This window comes from Mixophyes fleayi, chromosome 12 (genome assembly GCF_038048845.1).
Source record: "Mixophyes fleayi isolate aMixFle1 chromosome 12, aMixFle1.hap1, whole genome shotgun sequence".
Lineage (NCBI taxonomy): Eukaryota > Metazoa > Chordata > Amphibia > Anura > Limnodynastidae > Mixophyes > Mixophyes fleayi.
The window spans coordinates 7393904-7418484 of NC_134413.1; the positions used below are offsets into that span (position 1 = coordinate 7393904).

Here is a 24581-nt window from a genome sequence, read left to right on the forward strand (position 1 = left end):
GTAACATCTGTGTGGATGATACCTGTATCTATCCTCTCCTGATCTTTCGCCATCAGTGGTGTCGTGCCATCTCATCTTGGATGGCCTCTTGCCCACTTAAACGTTTTAAAACAGTTAACCTGCCTACAGACATTACATATCTGACACTTCTATTTCTGTTGACATGACCATAAATCCCACCCTGCAAGTTCGCTGCCTAGGTGTAATCCTTGACTCACAACTGTCATTTATTCCCCACATCAACTCTATCTAAATCATGTTACATACATTTAAAAAAAATATCCAGGAAAACTAATTCCTTCACTCCAGCATTGACTATTGCAATTACTGCCTTACTGGTCTTCTCCAAATCACTCTCATCCCTGCAATCTATTTTGCATGCAGCAGCCAGACTCATTTTCCTTGCAAATAATTCTTCCTCTACTGAGCCACTGTCTTTACATTGGTCGCCTGTTTTTCACCGAATCCAATATAAAATACTTCTAACATACTAGACTATGACATGCATCCCTTCACTTGACTCAATATCTCCCACCTGGACACCTCTGTTCCATGGCTCATCACATGCGCCCATTCCTGGTTACAGGACTTTTTTCAGGCTGTACCCTCTGTGGAATTACCACCCTCACACAATAAGACTTTGCTCTTGTGTTCAAACATTCACTGAAAACCCACCTCTTTGGGCAAGCTTATAATATTCCTCAACCATCCTCTTACAAGATGACAACCCTCTGACCAACATTGCTGTGCGACTGGATCATACAGCCCACCAGGCACTTTTTTTACCTTTGCAGTCTGACTGGACCAATATGTAATATATAGCACTTATCCTCATTTATCAAACTCCCATTGTCCCATAGATTGTAAGCTTGTGAGCAGGGCCCTCTTATCTCTCTGTATGTATTGATTTATTACTGTTCCCAATTGTAAAGCGCTACAGAATCTGCTGGCGCTATATAAGTGTTGATGAGTCAAGATTAAAATGTTTTTCTTTCATGGTTTCTTTGAACTTTGGAACACATCTATACTAGTAATGCTGCATTGGGAAACTGGAACCTTAACTGGGCAGCTAAATATACACCCACATACCAGGAGGTGGCAATTTCACTACTGGCTGAGAGGGGGTAATGGAGCCAATTTACTATAGGCAAAGGGGGCCAAAATATCCCTTTAAGTTAGAACACCCTCCCTTTCTGTTTTATAAACTTGCATCATGTATTATCCTTATATTACAAGATCCTGCAAACCTGAGCAAGCAATATTTTTGCCCTCAGTATAATCACAGATCAATAATTAAATTAACAACTTTTATTTCAATGCACCAACATTCTCTACAGTTCTGTAGTTGGGGGAATGAGAGGGGGCAGGGGTAATAAATACACAAACATTGCATACAGACAGATACAAAATGTAGGCGACTGCTCGTCTGAGCTTACAATCTAGAGACAGAACAACGTGAAAGATTGTGGTTGCATTGTGAAGGCATCATAGATGCTCTGTATGTACACAGAGCTGGAAACAACATAATGGAGAATGGGACGAGTAGTCGGAAAATGGACAGTGATGATGGTTTAGTTACAGAACAAACTGAGTAGTCTGAATTAGGGACCTCAAGGAATTCTCTATCCCAGCATGCACTGCAATTCTACAACTGGGAGAGCCATAAATGTGAAACTGTGTTCAACTCTATCAGTCCTAGTGGTAAGAACTGGGGAACAGCAGCCAATCACTTACTGTATTTTTCTCAGCGTCATTTGCTAAAGTGCAAGTAAACATCATTGGCTGTTGAGAATCACAGTACCTTTTTCTGGTGCACAAGATTTCCTAACACCCTCATATAGATCACTCAATCTAGGATAGATAATAGTACAGGTTTCCCTTTCTGGTTTGGTATAGGGAAAACAAATATAAGCCCACCTTTTACAGTAAGTGCACATAATAGTCTGAAGAGTCTGGTGTCTTAGACACATTGGCAACACGCTAAGGCTTTATGTGTTTCAAATGTGGTAGATGTTACGCGTTTATATGAAACATTGATCCTTGGTGGTTTATTATTTGTAACTAGACCCAATCAGGCTGGAATGCAGAGTCCTGTAACCATTCAGCAGTAACAAAGCGCAACATAAAATCAACCTGTAGCAATTACACATGATCTGTAATTTACTACAAACATTATCAAACAAGCAATAATATGGATGGATAAAAAGGAACCAGTTTCAATACAGACACCATTAAAACAGCTTGTTAAATCCTGAAGAGTTAGGGTAACTAACAAAAATCCTTAAAATTAAAACTGGAATAGAGAACAAATAAAAATGCCCCCTTTAAAACAATTGTAGTTACATGCAGATACTAATTTAATAAATTCCTCTAAGGTATGAGTAAATGTTCCGTTACAATGCAGTTATGTGCCATCTCATACTCTCCACTAGAGGGCAACCTCAGCATGCTCCAAATGAAAGATTACCTGCACGGATCTCAGCCAATAGAACAATCGCTCATTTATTAAACCGCACTTCAACAACAGGGGTATCCGAAAAATCTGACCCGACTGTGGTCCCTGAGTACCAATAGTATACAACACCCACCCGTCTCTCCCCCAAACACACTCCGGAGAGAAAAATATTTGAAAAAAATAAAATTTAAAGAGAAATTGCAAAGGCTACACAGTATTCACACATAGAGATTAAACAGAACTTGTCACTTTGCAGTATTCCTATTTATGGCTGCACCAGTCTTTACTTAATCTAGAAGCGGTGGCTATAGCAAGCTGGGATGTTCGAGGCTTATTGCAAAATAGACGCAAGTCTCATCCAATCAGCTTAGTATACTTCCAAATCAGTTGTATCAAAGGGTCCCAACTATAGGCCATTTGGTAATAATTGGGCTGGGGGCACTAGGGTTCTGTATAGAAGTAATTGGGTGAGGACTGGAGGGGTAGAGGTTTGATATATACCGGACAGAAACTGTCAAGGCATATGGGATTAAACTAGTCAAAACCTTTTGTTTCTCTCTTAGAATAGACAAAAGCTATCCTATATACAAAGAGGTGCTTAGTACTTGGTTAGGACATTCCGTAGAGCTGCAGTTACAAGTCATAGTAGATAGAAAATCTTAAGCATTTTTTATTTTACAATATACACAGGAAGGTCCTTCAAGGACCAGTTTTCACAGTGAGAATGTAGATTCTCAGACTTTGACCAAGGTTTATTGTCAAATATGCGCGGGCCAGGATAGTGCAAAGTTCCGTCCCCCCTGAGTCTTCCTTCTCCGTCACAAATCCTGTAGAAGTCTTTTAAAGTTTTCCAATTCTTTAATACTTGTAGAAATTCTGCGGGAAGAGATAGAAGTCAAGAGGGCGTGAGCCTACAAACATGGGACCAATACAACATCCAGCAAGTAACGATACCTGTTACCTTGACACAGAGGAAACCGAATCAATATTTTTTGAGAAGGAAGTCTCAGGTAGTCCTGGGGGTAAATGTATCAAGCTGAGAGTTTTCCGGCGGGTTTGAAAATTGGAGATGTTGCCTATAGCAACCAATCAGATTCTAGCTGTCATTTTGTAGAATGTACTAAATAAATGACAGCTAGAATCTGATTGGTTTTTCAAACCCGCCGGAAAGCTCTCAGCTTGATACATTTACCCCCCTGGACTATTCTTCTGTTCTGGGGACTGCTGGGGGATCAGCGCTGCCAGTTTAGTAAATACAGTGAACTTTCTATATGAAATATTGTGGAAGCAGCAAAAGTCATGGTGTAGGAGGACCCTTATATCATTTAAGCTGGCCGAGCTGACGCCCCGATATTTCAAGGTGCTACCAAGGGCATAGGCAAACCGAGGGGGGTTTCCTAGTGCATGGAAAACCCCCTCCAAGCCTGAGGCACTGTATAATTGAGGTGGCTGGACCCTGCCCCCGTTTCACACGGCTCTGCTTGAAAAGGGAGAGCTGTGTGCACCTAACAGTAGTGCACGCAGCATTGCCCATGTTTATTATGGGGATAGGAAGCGTTGGAGAGCAGCCAAGCACTGTCTAAAATTATAGCCACGTCCCCATGCAAGCTGGTCACGCCCCCTGGCGGCGTGGTGTGGAAACCCCCCTCTACAAATCCTGCGTCTGCCCCTGAAGGGAGAAGGCAGACGAAGGCGAATGAACAAACACCAAAACTAGTTTTCTAAGTAAACAGAGATTTGGTCTTGTGCTGGGAGAATCTGAAATGACTTCACACCTACTGACCTTCCAAAAGCATTGAGAAGGGCCACAATTTCCTGACGCTTCAAATGGAATCCGTAAGACGGTCCTATTTCGGGCATGTTCTGAATTTGTTTTTCAGAGAAGAGGATTTTCAGGGCTGTGCCCAATCCCTGAGTCTACAGATTGTACAAGGAAGGAGATGTTACATTAATACAATACACAGGTATATTGTAATGTAGTATATTCCAAGATACTGACCTGGAGCTTTCCCCAAAGGCGACATTTAATGCAACCAACACAGTCCATTATCCGTGAGATGTTTCGGAAATGTTGCCTGAAATCCGCCTATGTGAATAAATTAAATTGCGATCATTTGCTGCAGGAGCAGAACTACAACAACGGGGTGGAAATCAATAGGTCATTTTACATTACTGTAAAAAAAATAAAAAAAATATATAATATAATATAATAGCACACCTAATGCCGCAGCGCTGTACAGATAACTCTCACACATCAGTGTCTGCCCCACTGGAGCTTACAATCTAAATTTCCTAACACACAGACACAGACTATGGTCAATTTAATATCTGCCAATTAACCTACCAGTAGGTTTTTGGAGTGTGGGAGGAAACCGGAGCACCCGGAGGAAACCCACGCAAACACGGGGAGAACATACAAACTCCACACAGATAAGGCCATGGTCGGGAATTGAACTCATGACCCCAGCGCTGTGAGGCTGCAATGCTAACCACTGAGCCACCGTGCTGCCAAACAGTCTTGTAGGTGGACCCTTCATTTATTTCAGTAGGACAAGGGTTTGGTTACCTTTAGACGATCCGCTTCCTTCTTATCCCCAGCAAACAGGGAATTCTCATCAAAGTGCAGAGGGAAAGTTCTGTAATAAAGAAGTACAATCATTTAGACATAGAAGCTGCGTCAGTCCTGCGGTTGGCAAAACCAAACAAACGCAATGACCCTCAAGAACCAAGTTCGCTAGTGACGTTCTCTCCAATAAAGATGCCCGTACACATTGCGATTCACAGCCGTTTAGTTCTAAAATGACCTAGTTGGCCGCAATTCGCAGTGTAGGGTCCTAGGACGGCCGCACCTCAGATTTAGAGACCTATCAGATATCAAGAGGGGACGGAGATTAAATCCAGTCGGAGGATGACTGCATAGTCCGTCTACTCCAACGTTGCCCTCACACTAACAGTAAGGATTAGCAGCCGGATCGGTCTGTGTATGGACATCATAAAGGAGACGTTTCCGGTTAATAAATGGTCACACAGCGCTGGACGTACTTCGCATCCTGAAGAATATCGATCAGAAGCTGCTTAGTTGCCAGGTCCTGAGTCTTGTTTCCCGTATACAACAGAAAAGACTGACGTTCGAAGAACGGCAGAACCTTGGAGATGGCCCGTAGCTCAATCAGGTAAATGAAATACAAGTTCTTCAGTCTCCTGGGGCCTTCATTCTGGGTTTGGGTGGCATCAAAGCGGTTCTGGAACTCGGTCACATTGTGGCCCCACCTTTTATTCATCCAAGTGTCTGCAATGAGGAAATGGATATATAATAAGCTGTGGTATCATTACTCCATTATCTTACATCTAATCTCTGCAGTTACAGGATAAATATAGAATTAGGATCCTAATTTCCCTACACTCTTCCTTCATAAAGAAGCCTCTATTATCTGCAAAAATATCCAGAAAGTCCTGAAAAGCAGCCATTTAAAACAAGTGTTAACACACAAAATCAGTGTGCATAACTCCAACATATAAATGCTCCTCTGAAATCAACGCTCCTCTGATTTCAGGCAGTCCCAGCGGTAGAACATAATATATGGGGAGATAATCAAAAAGTTGGAGGGTGCAGACATAAGGTATTTTCAATAAATCACACAGATTATAAAAGCAAGAAAGTGAGTGAGTGCGAGATTTAAAAGACCAAATAAATAATATTATCCTATGTAGAACATTTGTAGATTCCACCGTAAAAATAGCAAATCCCAGTTAACCAGCAACAAGTGACCAACGCGTTTTGCAGAGACAACCTCTTTAGGATAACAGGGTCCTAGAACTTCCAAATCTATTCAAAATACTTTTGTTCAGCTCCCTCCACTCCCTGCTGAAATAACCAAATATGGTTCCTCTTTAGAACGATTGTACCTCCCTGACCAATGGTGCAACATAACGGGAGGAAAGAATTTGCACGCACATTTGTGCAGAGAATAGACAGAGTGGAGGCGGAGGGACGCCTGCGCAGTTTGATTTTTGTTAACTAATTTGCACATCCCAGTGGGATTTTACTGGGCTTTTCAGCTCCATAATAGTTGAAGAGACACAGACTAACCAGTATACCCATTCATAGACAACGTGGGAAACCCTAGAGGTAACAGGATATCGAGGGACCATCGGACCACGAAGAAGAATTTTACTCCGGGTTAAACAAATATTCTGGAGCGTTCCATTTAAAGACATTTACACAGATCAGACAGCTACATGCAGAGAACAGTGTGTTCTCCTTACCTTGCAGAAGATATCGTGCACTCAGATGAATGTTGATGCTTGCGTGTAAACCAGAAATCAGTCTGTAGAAAGCCCTTTTCTCCACACATAGGCCTGAAAGACGAATTTAAAAAAGGTTTAAAAAGCCTGTAAGAGACTTAAACGGGAAAAAAAAAAAAAAAAGAAAAGCTTAAATAGCCAAAATGAGGATTCAGCCATTCAATACAAATAGTTCCTAATAAAAGGGATTGCCCAAATTCTCAGTACTATTTATTTACCGCACAATTATGGCCACCGCGTGTAGTTAACTAATATTCTTTAAGGCAAAACACACATCTATGGAAGATTACTACATCAGTGTATGTAGCCGACGCCAAACAATCTGGTGAATAACCATAGTTTTATATTACACCAGGATTAATTCATCTGTTCCCCTCGGTACTACGGCATGCACATCTCAAACTTGTGCCAACACTTTTCCGTTGCAAAGGATTCGATTTTCTATATGAATAAAGTGTAAGATACTATAGATCTGTGCGACGTTGCTCTGTTTAATTTACATTTTAACATATATATTCTGCAGAGTGTCTGACACTTGTAAATCTTAGTTTTAACTCCTGGTTACAATGACCCAATACCGCCAGAGTGTGTGCAGGAACGGAGGCGCCTCACAGGTAAGATACCGGTTTCTGCCTAATACCCCTCTTATTATCAGTTACCAATAAATTGTGGAACTTACCTTCCAGCCAGCTGTAGAACATGGTCTCTGTAAAGAAATAACCAGTTACATCTTGTGATACGTTCGCTGAAAATGTATAATAATCTCCAACTAACAAACTCTGCTGCCCATAGCTGCACTCAGGTAAAATTACTAAACCCTTGGAGCTTACAATCCAATATTTAGCATGTTAGACACAGGGAGATAAAGTTACCTTGTGCTCACAAGGGGACAATGGGATTTAAACTACAAAGTTATTGTAAGGGGGGGCAAAAATGACCAGAACAGATCACTAGGGGCACAAAAAAAAACCAAAACAAAACACATAATTTAATACCGCTTATTAAATAAAAGTAACTTCTGTAAAATCAGCGTATTCCCCAAAATTTATCACCTAAATTATTTCATTTTGAGATTCCCAAACACCAGTATGAGACATCTCCACACACAAAGCTCTTCTTTTGTAGCTTAACAGAAACGTAGAAAAAACAAAATTTAATATGTCAAATGAAACAGCAATAATAGCCGTCCGCACAGGCTGACTCGTTGTCGCCCTCTACAGGCCTGTACTGTCATGGAGCCTGGCTCATGAGGGGGCCTAAAAATTAGGTTCAATAAGTTGTTACCTGGGAAGTTCTATGGGGAAAACAAAAAATAATAAAATGATAATCTGCTTACCGTCATTTTCACCTAAAAACAAAACAAAAAAAAATAGGTCACATACTCCAGTATATTATTAATTGTTTACAAGCAGCAATGTATAGAGGATAAGGAATCATTCACTGCACCATTGGAGCTTACAATCTAAATCACACACCCATTATTTTATTTTTTTAAGTCAGCAGTATGTTTTTGAAGTGTGGAAGGAAACACATAAAAACATGGGGAGAACATACAAACTACACACAGATTGGGAATGGAACTCATGACCCCAGTGCTGCGAGGCTGTAATGCTGTATTGAATTTCTTCATCCTCCTTTTTTTTAAGAGTTTCAATAAGGGGTGTATTTACTAAACTGCAGGTTTGACAAAGTGGAGATGTTGCCTATAGCAACCAATCAGATTCTAGCTGTCATTTTGTAGAATGAACTAAATAAATGACAGCTAGAATCTGATTGGTTGCTATAGGCAACATCTCCACTTTTTCAAACCATACATCCACTCGTTACCTACAGCAATACTAGGATAGAGTTCCAGCTTCTCAGCCAGACACCTGTCATCTTATAGCCCCATGGAGAGGAAATCACAATGCATTTAGCTGACCCGTTGGATTATTATAGTTCCAGATAACAAGTTTAAAGGGACAATAAACCCAAGAATCTAAGTACACAATTGCAGGCTTATGAAGCCATTATCAGTGCACACTTTTACTTGTTTTCTTATGTGTTATAACACATTCACGTCTGTAGCAAAACAAAACCAGGGGTACGAATGTGAGATTCTTAATGGCAGAGTAGAAGAAAGTTTTATTAGGTCTTAAATCAGTAATAATTAGGGATGAGATGTAGCACCAACATAATTCATTCTCCAGATTATAAAAACGTACCTCGTCCAGACGCCATTGGATTCAGCGGTCTATTCACGGCTTTTGGCCTACAGGATAAATAAAAATTATACATTTTTGATTATTTATACATGGAACGGTGAGATGATTCTGTCACCATAAACATATCTGCTTCTGTACTAAATACCTGCATTTTATAACATTTATTAAAAAACAGGTGCATGAGAAAAAGGTGTTTATCATAACTTTAGTTCTTGTTAAAAACAAATTAGACTGGTAGTTCTGTGCGAGATCTCCGTTTATCTTATGCACCAGCGCTCATAAATGTTCCGAGATTATAATTATAATAATATATATATATATATATATAATTTTTCTATTTTTGGGTGGATAACCAATTTAATTTAAGTATTAATACGCAGTGGTAGCACATCCCAGTGCTTTACCCTCAGAGATGGTTAATTCATTCACATCAGTCCCTGTCCCAATGGAGCTTACAATCTCATTTTACAAATGTACATTCTGTTTGTGTTTAGACAATGGGAGGATACGCACAGTAAGATCAGGGGCAACGGGGACAGGGGATGCAAAAGGGACCTACCTGAATGCAAATAGAAGATATGCTATAAGCTATATTAGACCATGACAACAAGTGTCTATATGATTAACATGCACTAGACGAATGAGAGTTTGCACCATATGTTATTAAATAAAGCTTCATATTCTGATAACTACAGCTGTGTATTAGGTACAGTCAGATCAGGCGGCCGTATTCCTGCCAGTCTGGGATTGGATTAGTCCTGGAGAGGATACAAGGTCACTTCCCCTCCAGGACTGTGCGACCTCTGCCTATCTCATGCCGTTGTGTCAGCATTTGTGACGCAATACACTATATTATCGTGCAATTAATGTGGCAACGTCTGGAAGGTTGAGAAATTCAACACAATTGTAATCTGCTCTATATTCAGTGAAGGTCAGTGCACTATGTTACATAGCTGAGCATTTAAATCATTTTTAACTATAAATTTAAAAAACACACTCAAACTAAAGAGCGTTTTTTTCTTTTTACAGAAAAAACAAAAAAACAAAAAACAAAACACCAACTCCTCCATCCTAGGCATGAATCCACACGTGCTGTAACCGATAACAGCCAATCAGATGTTGGCTTTCATCACTACAGTGACGCATGGAAAATTAAAGCAAAACTCTGAAAGGTTGACGAGATTACACCATACGAGGAGTTGTGCGCTGGTTATTAGAGACCCCCCTTGTGTTCATCCCTGAAATTCCCTTATTTGTCCTCTACTCCTTTTTGAATATTATATATGGCCCTTAATTACTCTTAGAATTTTCCTTTTGCAACAAATTATAATTTAAAACAACATTTAACTTCAGCGTAGTTTTAGCGCCCCAATGCTCAACCATGAAGGTAGAAATATCCCAGGACCCGATGTCTGTATCAGTGCCTGCTGTAACCTCACCAATCTCAATAAGCACAAATCAGGAAGTAAAGGAGTCACCAAAATCCTTTTTGACCTGGTGATTTTAGGAAAGCTTCTCAAAGACAAATCGGAAGCCTTTTTAAATTTAGCCTTTTATCCCAGAAATGCAAATGTTTATATCAAAAAATATATATATTATATACGCTTTCTAGCTAGTTCCAAATTCACCATATAAATACTATGCCAGCTACGTTTTCCAAGGTTCCAGGTAAGAAAACGACAATCAGGTCCCCCCATCTGAACAACTGGCCTGTTTTATGCAATAATCCCAATTTCAGTCCCATTCACCAGCTGCTTATTTTCTACCGCTGCGATCGCCTCACGTAGAATAAATTTGATTTATGGCACAATCAGCGTTTAATTCACATCGACCGACCTCACTGTACTTTGATTTTCAAATGAAAATTTTCCAGCCAAGAAGAACGGATTTATGATTGATTTTAGCATTTGGATTTGAGTGTACTGGATGATTCTCCAACAACAGATTTCTGACAACGTACGAGACCAGCTTTAGACAGAAGAAAGGTTTAAAGACGAAACGGCCACACACGGGCGGACAGAATCAACGTACTATGTGTCCACGAGAGACAGGAGCCCACCCGGTGAGAAGGGGCCAGATAACGCCGTCTTTTCCCCACCAAATTTACCAATATGTCCGATAACGATCCATCTACTACATTACGGTTCTTTTGAGATACAATCTCAGAATCAATTTTCCAAAATAGACAGATATTGCGGCAGGTCGGCTTGTATCACTGAAGCAGGAGATTGATATATCCTGTCATTTGTCATTTATTTATTTTTATTAGGTTACGGCTCTCGGGTGTCCTTGTCATTGTTCTGTATTTGACTTGGATGAAATTACTGCTGGGAAGTGTGTTTGTTTCAGTATGCAAACAGTAAGCTTTACACCAGCTACCAAAATAAATAGCAAACGCCTAGAACACAGGTCACGCTAAACCAATTCCAATCTGCAGACGTTAAAAAACAATAATGGACTAGAGCAACTGTACAGGCAGATCCAGAGATCAAACATGGCTTCTAAAGTCATGTGATCCCCGTATAAACCAGGGAACTCTGGGAAATCCTGAAACTCCAGTATTAGCAAATCACATCTATATATATATAAAGTTAATCATTATTTTTACACATTTAAAAGACTCGTCACTTATTTTTAGTTTTTAGGTTGTTTTTTTTGTCACATACTTGAAACAGTTTTCTTCGTAGATACTGTTCCAGATCTTCCAGGCGTCGGCTCCCTTGTACCCGGTATATCGTTCGGGGTTAATGAGAAGATCGACATATTCCGAATCCGGAGACTCCTCATCTGAAAGCAGACACAGGCGGTACGGACAGTTACTCCCACCGCACCTTCATACAACTTGATTTTATTGACTTGTACACATTCTACAACTTCAAATAAATACATTCTTTTATATTTGTGATTTTCTCTCCGATGTTTTTAGTCATCTGTTAAAAACAGGAAGAGTTTATTTTCACTGCCCTGGCATATAGGACAAAGTTGTTCTCCGGATAGTAATATATCCAATGAAGATAAAGTTAGAATAACGAACTCTCATTCTATAACAGAGTGAAAAGCACAGAGGTATGCCCCAAAGATACAGCAGTATAGGTAATAAAAAGTTGCAGTAGTGTGATTACTAAGTGATGGGTTTTATTAGGGTTAAAACTTAGACATCAATCAACAATTAGTACATCATATTTAATGGCTGCATATACTTCTCAAAATATGTTTATATTTTAGGTTTTTTATGAAATGATTGATAAATGAATTAGCCATGATCAGGGGCAAACACAGGATTTGTAGAGGGGGGGTTTCCACACCACGCCGCCAGGGGGCGTGACCAGCAGGCATGGGGGCGTAGCTATAATTATAGACAGTGCTTGGCTGCTCTCCAACTCTTCCTATCCCCATAATATACATGGACAATGCTGTGTGCACTACTGTTAGGTGCACACAGCTCTCCCTTTTCAAGCAGAGCCGTGTGAAGCGGGGACAAGGTCCAGCCACCTCAATTATACAGTACCCCAGGCTTGGATGGGGGTTTCCAGGCACTAGGAAACCCCCTCTCGGTTTGCCTATGATGATTTAAACACATATCTGTGCCGAGACATTTGATTTGCAACAGATGATGAAGTAATCTGTTAGTTTACAAAAGACGACTTGCTTCCGACTATGACTCTACTTGCTCTCTGATGAAAACACCTGTAAGTGAAGAAACGCGTCAGCAAGGAGACATCTTGGCTACACAAAACACTAACTGAAAACTCGTATGAGATAGATGCCTTCGATTACGTCCCTTCAATTTAGGAGACGATGAGGCACTCAGGGAAGTCAGCACTGATTATCGCCCACCTCCGAGTGGAGCAATTTACAGAGCGGCTCTTAGCCGCGTAGCACCACTTTGGATGCCGGTTCGGAGGAAGTGTTTGATTTCCCTGATTACAAGAATTGGTGATCTATGGCTGCAGGAAAGTAACACATTATTCACAAACTCTTTGATATATTTATTACCACTTGCTTATCAACTGGATACACTTCCCAGCTTATATTCATGATCGGCATTGATCTAATAGAGCTAAGATGGACACAAGTATATCAGCGGTGTAAGGTGTAGGTGATATATTCACAGAAGTTCATTCCGCTTTCTATACTAACTAACAATCGATTGTGGATGAGCACAGGTCTATTTTAACATGGAAGTATACAGCAATGTGGTATTTTGACACTATTAGCTATAACACCATACCGTGTATGAATCTGCTATTAGGAAGGCATTTAATTCTCAGCTGCTGACCTCATTAAGATAAATCTTACAAGTATTGGAGGAGATAAAGGGTTAACACACCTAGTATATTTATTGTGATGCATCTATTTTTATGGCTCATCATTTACACAAGTGATAATTGAGAACATTTAAATTTTTGGTTATATAGCATTCCGATGCATGTTTAACCATTTTTATTTTTTATTATATTTTTTATGATCTATTTTCTTTTTGTGTGGTTTATACACCAGGGTATTGGTACAAGTCATATATATGTTTTAATCATTGTTATATGTAATGGAATAAAATGATTTTCGAGCAGCCAATCAGCATTGCGGATTCAGTTATTGGGTTGGTGGTGATCCAGTATTCCAGTGCTGTCATTTCTGTTTGTTGTTTGCTCTCTTTTAGAACCCTCAGCAGGTTCTGTACAGAATGCGGATATTGGACCACAGATCAGCCACTTGAGAACATAGTGTTTCAGTGACAGGATATCTATTTTTTTTTTCATTACTAAAGCACTAATTTAAAGTCTTGTGGTGGTGGAAATCCCCTTTTAAGAGACAGATATCAAAGCCACAGATATAGGAAGGAAAAAAAAAACTGCTTTTATAAAGTCATGCTTAGCGTGTGCTCATTACTAGATAAGCGCGCACCCCGTGTAGTATCAGACTAAGAGCACGCACCCCGTGTAGTATCAGACTAAGAGCACACGCCAACAGTTTGCCTAAATCAGCAAAGATTACAACAGATAACAGTGAAGAGCACATAGGAGACGGAAACAATCAAAGACAATCAGCGTATGACCTAGGCCTGGTGCACGGACCGTTCTGCGATCTTATCTAAGACCCGCTACTTACCATCAAGCTCACAGAAGTTATCATCGGAGGAATCGTCGTGTTGGTTCCACTGTGAGAACGCTTCCTGGGCGGCATCGCTGCAAACAGAGATCCAAACAGTCATCTAAATCTATTTACATAGAGAGCTCTGCACTGTGAGGTATCACGTACAGCCGGTCTGAAGAAGCAGAAAGAGGACAATCGACCACGATATAAGTGTGAAAGGGACGCGGCGGAGAGAGACCAGACACACTGCTACCGCTGGTCTCATCACCGGCCCTCGTGGTCAGACGCAGCTTCACTCACCTCAAGGACTCATCCACGGCTCCCAGCCGCTTCTCTTTCTCACACTCCAGTTCTCCGTTGCCGGAGTTGGCAGCTTCTGTATACTGTAAAATATAAGAACTCATTAGTCTGATGTTTATTATACAGCGAATATAAATACACCCCCAGGATAGGCTTCACAGTGGGTCCTTATGGACAATGACCAATTTTAGTTCATTCGTGACTGTGGTACTGTAACTGCCAATGTGACGTATGTAACAAGGTACAAACCAGCCTCCAGTATGTAAATATCTATTTATATAACCATTACGGAGCTGCGAAGGGGCAGGTGGCGTTTGCTGGAGGTTATAACAAACAAGATGTACAACGCACTCACTGCCGACTACGCCTCTAAATATAACACTATCGTATGCAGAAAACATTCTAGAAACCATACAGGAGGCCACGTTAAAGTCTGCAATTGGTCCATGTAAAAGCCGTCACTGTACACGTATTGCTGGGGACAGGTCTGTAAAAGTGATTTACTTCCAGAGATACAAAGCCAGTTTGGGCAATCGCGAATAAATCCCAAATGTCGCACGGCCGGCCGCAAACACGACAACGCTGATAAAAGTCTACTTGAAGTCTGGAGGCAACCTTACAGGTGGAACAATAGTTTTGGGGCAAGTGGCAACAAGTTAATAAAGTCCATTTAAACTCCACATAAGCCCATGAATGACCAGGTTAGACAAGACTCTCCCCACCCTATTACTCCGGTTGATTGCTGGATTTTCCTGCACAGACACATAATACCTTTACTGTATTACACTTATAGCAACATGGAGAAGTGAGTATTAAGTAAAACGCGGTAAAAGGGGGAGATTGCATGGTGCGGGGCTGATGGAGTGTGCTAAGGATTGTGCAAGAAGAAATATGAACTGGTATTCACATGCAACATATGTAAGCGGTTTCTGAATACCCGAGCAGACACATTCCATCTGCCCACAAGTCCGCATGGTTTAACTATAGTTAGTTTTCACCTGAAAAGAGAGATTATTTTCTCCTTCATAAGCTTCCAAAACAATCATTTAATCCACGTGGCAACATAACTTTCCATAACCTTTCTAGATTACCTGAAAACTAAGTAAACAATCTAGGTTTACTGTGACCTTCAAGTGCTGTAGCCAATGTATGCACTGTTATTATTAACACATTACTACTAGTACAAGGGGGGGGGGGGGGGGGACATCATATCCAGGTGTGTTTTTTGCGCAGAAAGGGGACAGGACTTGTCAATAGGGAATTTACAAAAAGATGGCGCAAAAAGTGATTAGTCAATAAGCAATGATCTTATCTGTCCATTCACACTCAAAGTATTTAGGCGAAAGGGGGGAGTGCGCAAATCTTTGGATCATAAGCATCAGCTATTTATATAGCGCCACTAATTCCACAGCGCTGTACAGAGAACTCACTCACATCAGTCCCTGCCCCATTGGAGCTTACAGTCTAATTTCCCTAACACACACACACAGACAGACAGACAGAGAATAGGGTCAATTTGATAGCAGCCAATTAACCTACTAGTATGTTTTTGGAATGTGGGAGGAAACCAGAGCACCCGGAGGAAACCCACGCAAACACATGGAGAACATACAAACTCCACACGGATAAGGTCATGGTCGGGAATCGAACTCATGATGCGTTAGTGAGGCGGAAGTGCTAACCATTAAGCCACCATTCTACCAATCTTTGCAAGCGTAGACTCAAATCAAGCCATAAACGATCATCTTCAGACAGGGGTGGTTTTGTGTGCACACAAAGATACCACCAATCAGAATATAAAATAGTTAATCTTTTAAAAAGAAAGAAAAAAAATGGGCAAATCTCTACATCTATATATCTATGACCCGCAATCCCCTCAATAGAACCTGCTCACTAACGGGTCTATTCCTATGTGCCAGCACTTCCCAAATCCAGCCCTCCTAATAGTGCAGGTTTTCTAGGTGACCAGTGACTTAATTAGACCACCTGTGGATCTGTTACATTGTATCAGCCAGTAATGATCACATCTGTGGATCTGTAACATTGTATCAGCCAGTAATGATTACACCTGTGCTCCAGCAAGGAGATATGGAAATCCTGTACTGTTAGGGCTACCCGAGTATCAGGTTTGTGAAACACTCATTGGCTGCCAAAGGCAAAAAACAGCTTTCCTGTGCACCAAGTTTCATGAATGCCCCTCAGTATCGGACATCTGGACTTGGTCAGACATGGAATAAAACTGTTCTATCCTGATCAGTCAGGTGATTATTCTGTAACAGAAGCAAAACATCACCTACAGCCATTAAAGGTCAGATGATCACCAGGACGACCATCAACCAGTCCAACACTAATAGGCCCTATATATAAAGTCTATAACGGGCTGCCAGCTAGTTTTGCAGTAAATGGAGACCTCATTCCATTTTGCAGCGATTCTGCAGCTTCTTGTGTAGATCTGTAACAGGTCAGCTGAGAACGTCACATGAAGCCTCATTTAAAATTCATCATCTGCTTAATCTTATCAAGTTACTGAGCGCATCTGTGACATCTTGTTTATTCTAAAGACCTGGTTCCTCTTTGAGCCCCAGGGTTCTAAAAATAGTAGAAATTAACTTCTATATTATTAGACCCATTAAATGACAAAACCCCCGGCCTGGCTGTACTTCTTGTAGTGCCGATTAGCGGAAGTCGCCACTATCAGACACTGCAGTAATTGCCACAGTTTCCTGATGCAACAACCTACATTGATCTGAGACCTTAGGCTCTTGTCCCTGTCCTCACAATCTGTAGTCTTGCACAAGATCATTGGGTGATACAGTGTCAAACACAGATATTAAAGGAAGTTTTGCAACGCCTAAGCTGGGTACACATCCATGCAATTCTCGTGCCGATCAAACGTTAAACGTCAGTTTGTTCAGATATTGCATTAGTGTGTACACCCCCACAATCATATCTGTTGATTTAGTTTTATAAACTTCCTAAAACTCAACATAACGATGGAACGATGTGCTAATATGGAAGTGTGTACGCACTTACAACCAGCAACGTAGGCAGATATCTGTACAGTGTACAGTCAGGATCTGTTCAGCAGATGGTTATGAGAGATGAAGATCACAGATCTGACGGTAAATGGTGTAGGTGTGTACACAGGAATCGGCATGATCATCGGGACTTTCAGTCGTTGGTGAAACCACCAGAGACTGTATCTGAAGTAATATTACATAGGCGTGTACCCAGCTTTAGGCTAACACATACTGTAAAAGCAAAATCCCCACAAGATTATGAAATATTATATTGATTTGAGTTTCCCCAATGCACCCCCTTTAACAACAAAAAAAAAACGACCATGAAATTAGAAGTTCAGGACTGGGGATTGTTTTTTGGGTTTTTTTGTTTTTTTAATTCACGTTTATGGCTTTATGGAATGAAGAATTATCACACAAGTCTGACAACATTCTTATGGCGTTAGAACATGACAGAAATAACAAATGAAACCGACTTAGCCAAAAAATAAATTAGCAAGGAGTGGACTTTGGACAGCACAATAGGACAAACTAACCCAGTACTTTAGGATTACTGGATAGTGTCTATATATTACCGGCATTTTAGGTCAGTCTGTATAGAAAATAAATGAGTGATGTCTCACAGGGACCTTCCTAGGGCAAACATTTTAAAGAGATGAAGAAATGTTTATCAAATCGTAACCAACGATCCATTACACGACAGTGACAAACCGACTCAGTGAGGACACTGGTTTACGGAGCAATAATAGGCTGTGATCTTCGGATTATCGCTCCAGATGACAAAATGGCCGCCTCCACCATCTGTGGGCGCACGGTCATGTGACAGGAATACAGCATTCCCGGAATATAATATAACAGCATACACACTTCTCCACAGCCGCTGTATGCTGAGCTTCCTAGCTAGACCTACCTTCACTGAAAATACCAGTGTGACACCATTGTTATAGAGTAATAATAACAGAAGCAGAGGCCAAAATGGCTGACAAAGCAGATTCCTCATGGAAGGCGTCTTAGTCTTACCACACGGTAAGACCTGGGTTCCAGATAGGGCTGTAATGCAACGCATGCATCTACCAAGTCACAATATATAGCCGAATTCACTTGGAAATTAGAGGTCAAAAAATAAAAAGTTTAAATATGATTTTAAAGATGTAGAAATTAAAAGTTAAGCTGCACATACCTTAAAACCAGGAGATTTTATGCCAAGCGGAACAGCATCCTAAAAATAAAGATAGGAGATTAACGCATAGCTATTAACTTACACAGTCACTTGGTATTATGTCTTAACATGGAAACCAGTCACTCGCCATCAGGGCTGACAATCTTTACATGAAAATGGACAGACTTATGTTAAAAAAAAATATATATAAGTCATCAGCAATACAATATCTACAAAAATCTAAATACATAACTTGCAATCCTACATAGGGTGCAAACCTCTCGTCTGGTACATTGTAGTTTATTAGTGTCAGTAAGAAGTTATTGCTACCAATCACAAAATAATAGATATCTTCTACAATGGACAACATTTGGTATCCCGGTTGGTCGGTCACCTATCCACTGGGAACCAACTGGCAAAGCATTGTGGGAGATGTAGTTCAGCAGCGATCGGAGTACCAAAAGCATATCCTACCCACTTCATATTTTAATTGTGCAGCAGATTACACGGTCAGACATCTAATACAGAACTTTTTTCTCTGCAAACTTATGTTAATGTCCTAAATAACAATGCTATATGTAACGTTAAACCAATTCTTTGAAGCCTATTAGGGGGACACAGAAACCCAATGCAAAATGAGCTGTCACAAAATAGGGGGCTATAAAAATTTAAACGCACCCCCTCCTATCCTTTACCCCACATTAACGAGATATGAAGGAAACTGGAAATAAAGGCTTTACAGGCCAACCTATGGCTCTCCAGGTGTTGTGAAACTACAAGTCCCAGCATACCCTCTGCCAGAGCAAGCTGGGGGCTTGTTGTTTCACAACGTAAGGAGAGACACAGGTTAGCCAGACCTTCCTTAGAGCTCATAGGAGATACAGGACTGGATAATAAGGATTGCAAAAAAACTAAATCATTTAAACACAAAATTACTATGGAGTTTTTAAAAAAAAAACAGGGAATTATTGGAAAACAACAACGGATATTTCGCCCTTTTCATTTGATCCATATTAGACCAGGGAATATCTATGAAATAACAAAGCTGTGAAAAGGCAGATTGCTAATAACCACCTCAGAGCTTTAATCTTTCTACAAGTGCGAAACTGCAGGTCGTCCAGCCCCCTCCCTCATCTGTTGCTAAACTACAGTTCCCACGGGACCTTCTGAACAACAGCAGCTGCTACATGGGAGGTTACCTGCCCTACCTTACTGAGGGAATTAGGGGACTCTACAGCGGGCCTAAGCGGCGTGTGGATCTCCAGCTGTTGGGGTACTACAAGTTCCAGCATGCCTTGGAGTCCCACACGCTGCCTCAGCAAGCACTTAAAAAAAATCATCACTGCTTCGGCACCACGAGAGTCTGTATATAAAACTTATTACACAACACTATACACAGAGCAGAAGGAATAACAATCTTACAGTCGGACACGGCTGTACGGCGCAGTCTCTGATCCCGCAATGGCTGCTGTCGTTCCAGAACGGACAAGGCTTCTTCAGATTGGCCTATAAATATAAAACATTATTTCAGCTACGCAGGTAGCTTGAGCCAGTATATTTGTCAATGCTGACCCCATGCACATACAGCCCAAGCGTCATAGTGGATTATTGGTTGGTTACAATACATAGATATGAGTGTAGACCCTCTTGTAACGGTCACGTTTGGAGAGAAGTGACGGCACAGGACACATTTAGGAAAATATCCTGGGACATAAATATACACAGGAAACACATCTGGCTACACAAGTGATCTGGTTTGTTTCCCATTAAACATATATAATATAGGGAATAATATAAATATCGAGCGTCACCTCCGAGTTCAGGACCTGTAGATTGTAGACTATATACGGTCACATAACTCCTCAGGTGACTTCTCCTTACAGAGTAACGTTAGCAGTTACGTTTTTTTGGGGGTATTACAATAAACAGGTCGTTTTCCGCACAGTCACAGGAAGCCCAGGCGGTTATAATAACCAGTAACTTCCCTTTACACTTCCTACCATCTGTATCATTGTACGATCATCACTGTATGTTCATATCTGCCCCAAGGATAAGAAGAATGATGATAATATAATATGTATTGTATTACAGGAACAGGGATTATATCCTGCGACCGTACAGATCACATGTACGCAGCAGAGGGAGTTTTACAGGAACGACAAAAAAAAAAAAAAAAAAGAAGAGGTTCCTTATAATATTCAAATTGAAACAAGACAAAATACATGTACGATGTGACCTCTACAACCAAGTGTTTCATCCTCACTGGCAGATATATTCATCACTATAATGAGTCATGGGACGTAACTACTCTCCAAATATAAAAAGTTACACAGCAGTGACATCACTCTTAATATTTTAGTGATGACTCACCAACATCACAATATACAGAGTATACACATTAATATACAGTGTAAATATGCATATATACTGTATATTAATGTATATATAGTATATATATATATATATAGTATATATATATATATATAGTATATATATATATATATATATATATATATATATATATATATATATATATATAACAGTATACACACTATAATATACAGTATACACACACACACACACACGTGTGGACGAATAGAATTATGTTTCCTTCTATATGAAAGCATCTCCCCGATATAACAAACATAAAGACACACAAGAGATTAAATCACAAGCTGTAAATTATAAAGAACAAACTTCTACTGTACATAAGGTTATGAGAAAATTGTTCAGATTTCCAGACATGTATATTATCACAAATACCTAGGTGACTTGTACTATACATATAAAACCGATTTAAAAAAAAAAAAAGTAAAAATTCTGAATATAATCGGAGAATTACTTGTAATATAAACAGCTGCAGTCAGTCATCAGCAGGGTGTGATAATTACACTTTCACATCACTGGTGTTAATATATAAAACACGTTATACGTCGCTGAGGTTTTTTGTGTAGAGCTCTGAGGATACAGACATCCTTATAACGTACAGTGATCCCAATATTCTACACACAGACACATACATCCTGATAAAACATCCAATAAACTGAAACACAGCCATGCAATGCACCTTATACTGTATGCCCTTTCCAATAGGATCAAAATACCAGAGTTATCCTACATATATTTCTAATACCTCATGTTTTTCATTTTGCTAGATACACACATGTGCAGTGTTAGGATAAGCGCTGACAACTGTATTTCATTGTATACATATAGGGGCAGATTCAATTGGCCGCGATGTTGCTGAGAATATCGCACCACGATTAATTACCGTTAATACAGTAAAAAATATGCGTTACTTACATTCGCACCTCTAGGGAGTGCGAGCAGAAGCCCCATAGTATCTCACGGCCGTTCTGGGACACAATGCAACAATTTCTTTTACTAATTAAATCTGCCCCATAGGGCGTTTATATTACAATGCAGCTGGTTCCATGTATAATATGGGATTAACAGAGCGTGGGCTTATTTTTTTCTCTGGTTTTACGTAACATATTAGAACATACATGAGGTGTATTCCTGAGAACAAATGTAATAACAGTAACTAAACACAACACACCCACCACCCACAGCCGAGAGCTCCCACCAAGTAACAACTACCATTCCAGCCAATGAGAGGGCAGGTGGGTTACCTTGTAGTACCGAAAATAGTCAGTTTCCAGCAGTTTCTGCAATTTAGGGAACAGCTTCTCATTATTGAAACCATCTATAGTCTCCACATCACACGTGCAGTCGTCCAGGTAGCCAGCGACCTAAAAACACACAATGAGGGGGGAGTAGTGTTACACAATGCAAACAAGCCGCAGACTGTGCGCTCACCTTGGTAAAACATTAACATCAGATAAAGCACAAATTCATTTTCCAGGGTTCCATCTATCATTACAATTATATATAAAACATACAATTATATATATATAACACATCAGCAGTGAATTATAGTGGACACTTCTAAGAGGAAGAGACTGTTAATGTAGCCAAGGACAATATTAGTCAATAGGGAGGTAAATCCAAGATACAAATTGGCCCCATGCAGTCAGGATTATGCAGATTGTGAAGCTTGTAGCTGCTATTCCCACAACACATTATATAAGATAATTAATATATGAATTAAGGGACTATATGAAGTAACATTGTATCATCTGATGTCACCTGACAGAAGCAGCCATGGGCAGCAGAGCCGGGGCCCTGCAGCTGGGACCTCCAGGGCAGCAGGAAGCACAGGACAAGGACAAGGAGGGAGCTGAGGTCCATCCCGGGTCTCTGCAGCAGCATCAGTCCCAGCTCTCAGCCACAACCAGGAAGAGGCCCTGAGTCCGGGGGCGGGGCGAGAGGCGGGGCCAGAGCTGTCACTCTCTGCGCAGCCCAGAGCTCAGCAGTCAATGGGCGGGGCGAGGGGCGGGGGCAGAGCTGTCACTCACTGCGTATCGCAGAGCTCAGCAGTCAGGGGGCGGGGAGAGGGGCGGGGGTCATAGCTGTCACTCACTGCGTAGCTCAGAGCTCAGGGGGCGGGGTCAGAGATGTCACTCACTAGAGCAGCGCAGAGCTCATCAGTCAGGGGGCGAGGGGCGGGATCAGAGCTGTCACTCACTGCGCAGCGCAGAGCTCATCAGTCAGGGGGCGAGGGGCGGGATCAGAGCTGTCACTCACTCCGCAGCGCAGTACTCAGCAGTCAGCGGGCGGGACGAGGGGCGGAGTCAGAGCTGTCACTCACTGCGCAGCGCAGAGCTCAGCATTCAGGGGTCGGGGCGAGGGGCGGGGTCAGAGCTGTCACTCACTCCGCAGCGCAGAGCTCAGGACGTGTCTATAAACACGGGGACGCCACGCCCACCAAGCGGTGGTCTCCTCTGATTGGCTGCGGCTGCAGAGGTTGCATCATGATGAGCACACTGCATTCTGCTATGTTGTAACCTGATTGCCCGTCTGATGTGTAGTAATAGTCTGATATCTATCTCTGTATCCGGATATATATATCAGGGATTGGTATAATATACAGCTGTCAGTACATGTGACACATGCTGCATCCCTGCAGTGTTTATAAACATTATTATTACTATTATTATCATTTATTTAGGATGTTCTGTTTAACTGCACAGCACAGTGTACATGCAGGCTGTAACTGAATTGTTATGCAGTATCCTGAATAATTATAATAGTAATAATAATGTTTTATAACACATTGATGGACTACAAGCAGTCCTAGGGCATCATGTGGCACTCAGAGCCTTCTCTTGTGGCCCCCAGCTCCTTCCTGCTTTATTGCTAGATTTCTTTGTTATAGCATGCTGCCAGGGGGCGCTGAGAGGGGGGCAGGAGGTACAAAGTGCCGGGGCCCAGGCCTGCCTAGGGGGCCATGGACTATTGGTGTAGTGGGAGGAGCCACCAAACCTGGTGTCACTGCGCTATTTCATGAGCTGTGCAATAGGCCCCAAGAAGTTTCTATACCGAGGTCCGAACTTTCTCCTAAATGTAACACTTGGGTCCCAGAGCACAAGGTGCCAGGGGACAGAATCCCAGAGGAGGGGACAAGGTGCCAGGGGAGGTGGGTGGGAATCGTGGGTCAGGGAGAGGGTCCCAGAATACAGGGTGCCAGGTAAGAAGGATCGCTTTTATCCCACCACCTTGCCTACTTATATATCAGTGGCGCACACAGGGGGGGTCTCTGGGTCTCCAGAACCCCCCCTCCGCTAACGAAGTGCCCCACATAACGGCACTGTCCTATACAGCAGCCGCAGCGCTGTCAAAGAAGCGTCCGCGGCGAAGCTGTATTGTATATAGCACTGCCGCGGACGCTTCTTTGACAGCGCCGCGGCTGCTGGATAGTACAGTGCTGCCGAAACGAAGCTGCTGCTCTCGCTTTTTTTTGGGCTTTTTTTTATTCGGTGGGGGGGGAACCCCCCCCCCCCTAGCAATCCTGCGTGCGCCCCTGTATATATTTTATATACTGCCCCCTAATTCCAATGCAATGGAGGGGGAGCACCTCAGTATTAATAAGCTTTGTGATCAATCCTGCAATTTAGGGTTTTTAACACTCCTTTATGGCCTTT

At 41.4% G+C, this 24581-nt stretch overlaps 1 protein-coding gene across 1 annotated transcript; it reads right to left on the reverse strand.

The window, feature by feature from the left end:
- Positions 1-1295: 1295 nt before the first annotated feature.
- Positions 1296-22892, reverse strand: ERO1A (endoplasmic reticulum oxidoreductase 1 alpha). The gene is made up of 16 exons (XM_075192804.1): positions 22687-22892; positions 22170-22289; positions 19960-20043; positions 18559-18597; positions 14359-14441; positions 14074-14150; positions 11631-11751; positions 8965-9011; positions 8097-8108; positions 7440-7466; positions 6722-6814; positions 5498-5744; positions 5022-5091; positions 4455-4541; positions 4239-4372; positions 1296-3331 (listed from the first exon to the last, which is right to left on the reverse strand). The coding sequence occupies exons 1-16, from the start codon at positions 22807-22809 to the stop codon at positions 3274-3276; spliced, it is 1422 nt and encodes a 473-aa protein (XP_075048905.1). The 5' UTR covers positions 22810-22892; the 3' UTR covers positions 1296-3273.
- Between the last annotated feature and the right edge of the window lie 1689 nt (positions 22893-24581).

Bases quoted from the DNA above. Each gene is read 5' to 3' on its own strand.
- ERO1A (XM_075192804.1), bottom strand. From the start codon at position 22,809: ATGCTGCTGCAGAGACCCGGGATGGACCTCAGCTCCCTCCTTGTCCTT. The intron at 14,151-14,358 runs GTGAGTGAAGCT...CTCTGTTTGCAG, and splicing joins GCCGTGGATGAGTCCTTGAG to CGATGCCGCCCAGGAAGCGT. The intron at 3,332-4,238 runs GTCAGTAGGTGT...CTCTTCCCGCAG, and splicing joins CTTCTCAATGCTTTTGGAAG to AATTTCTACAAGTATTAAAG.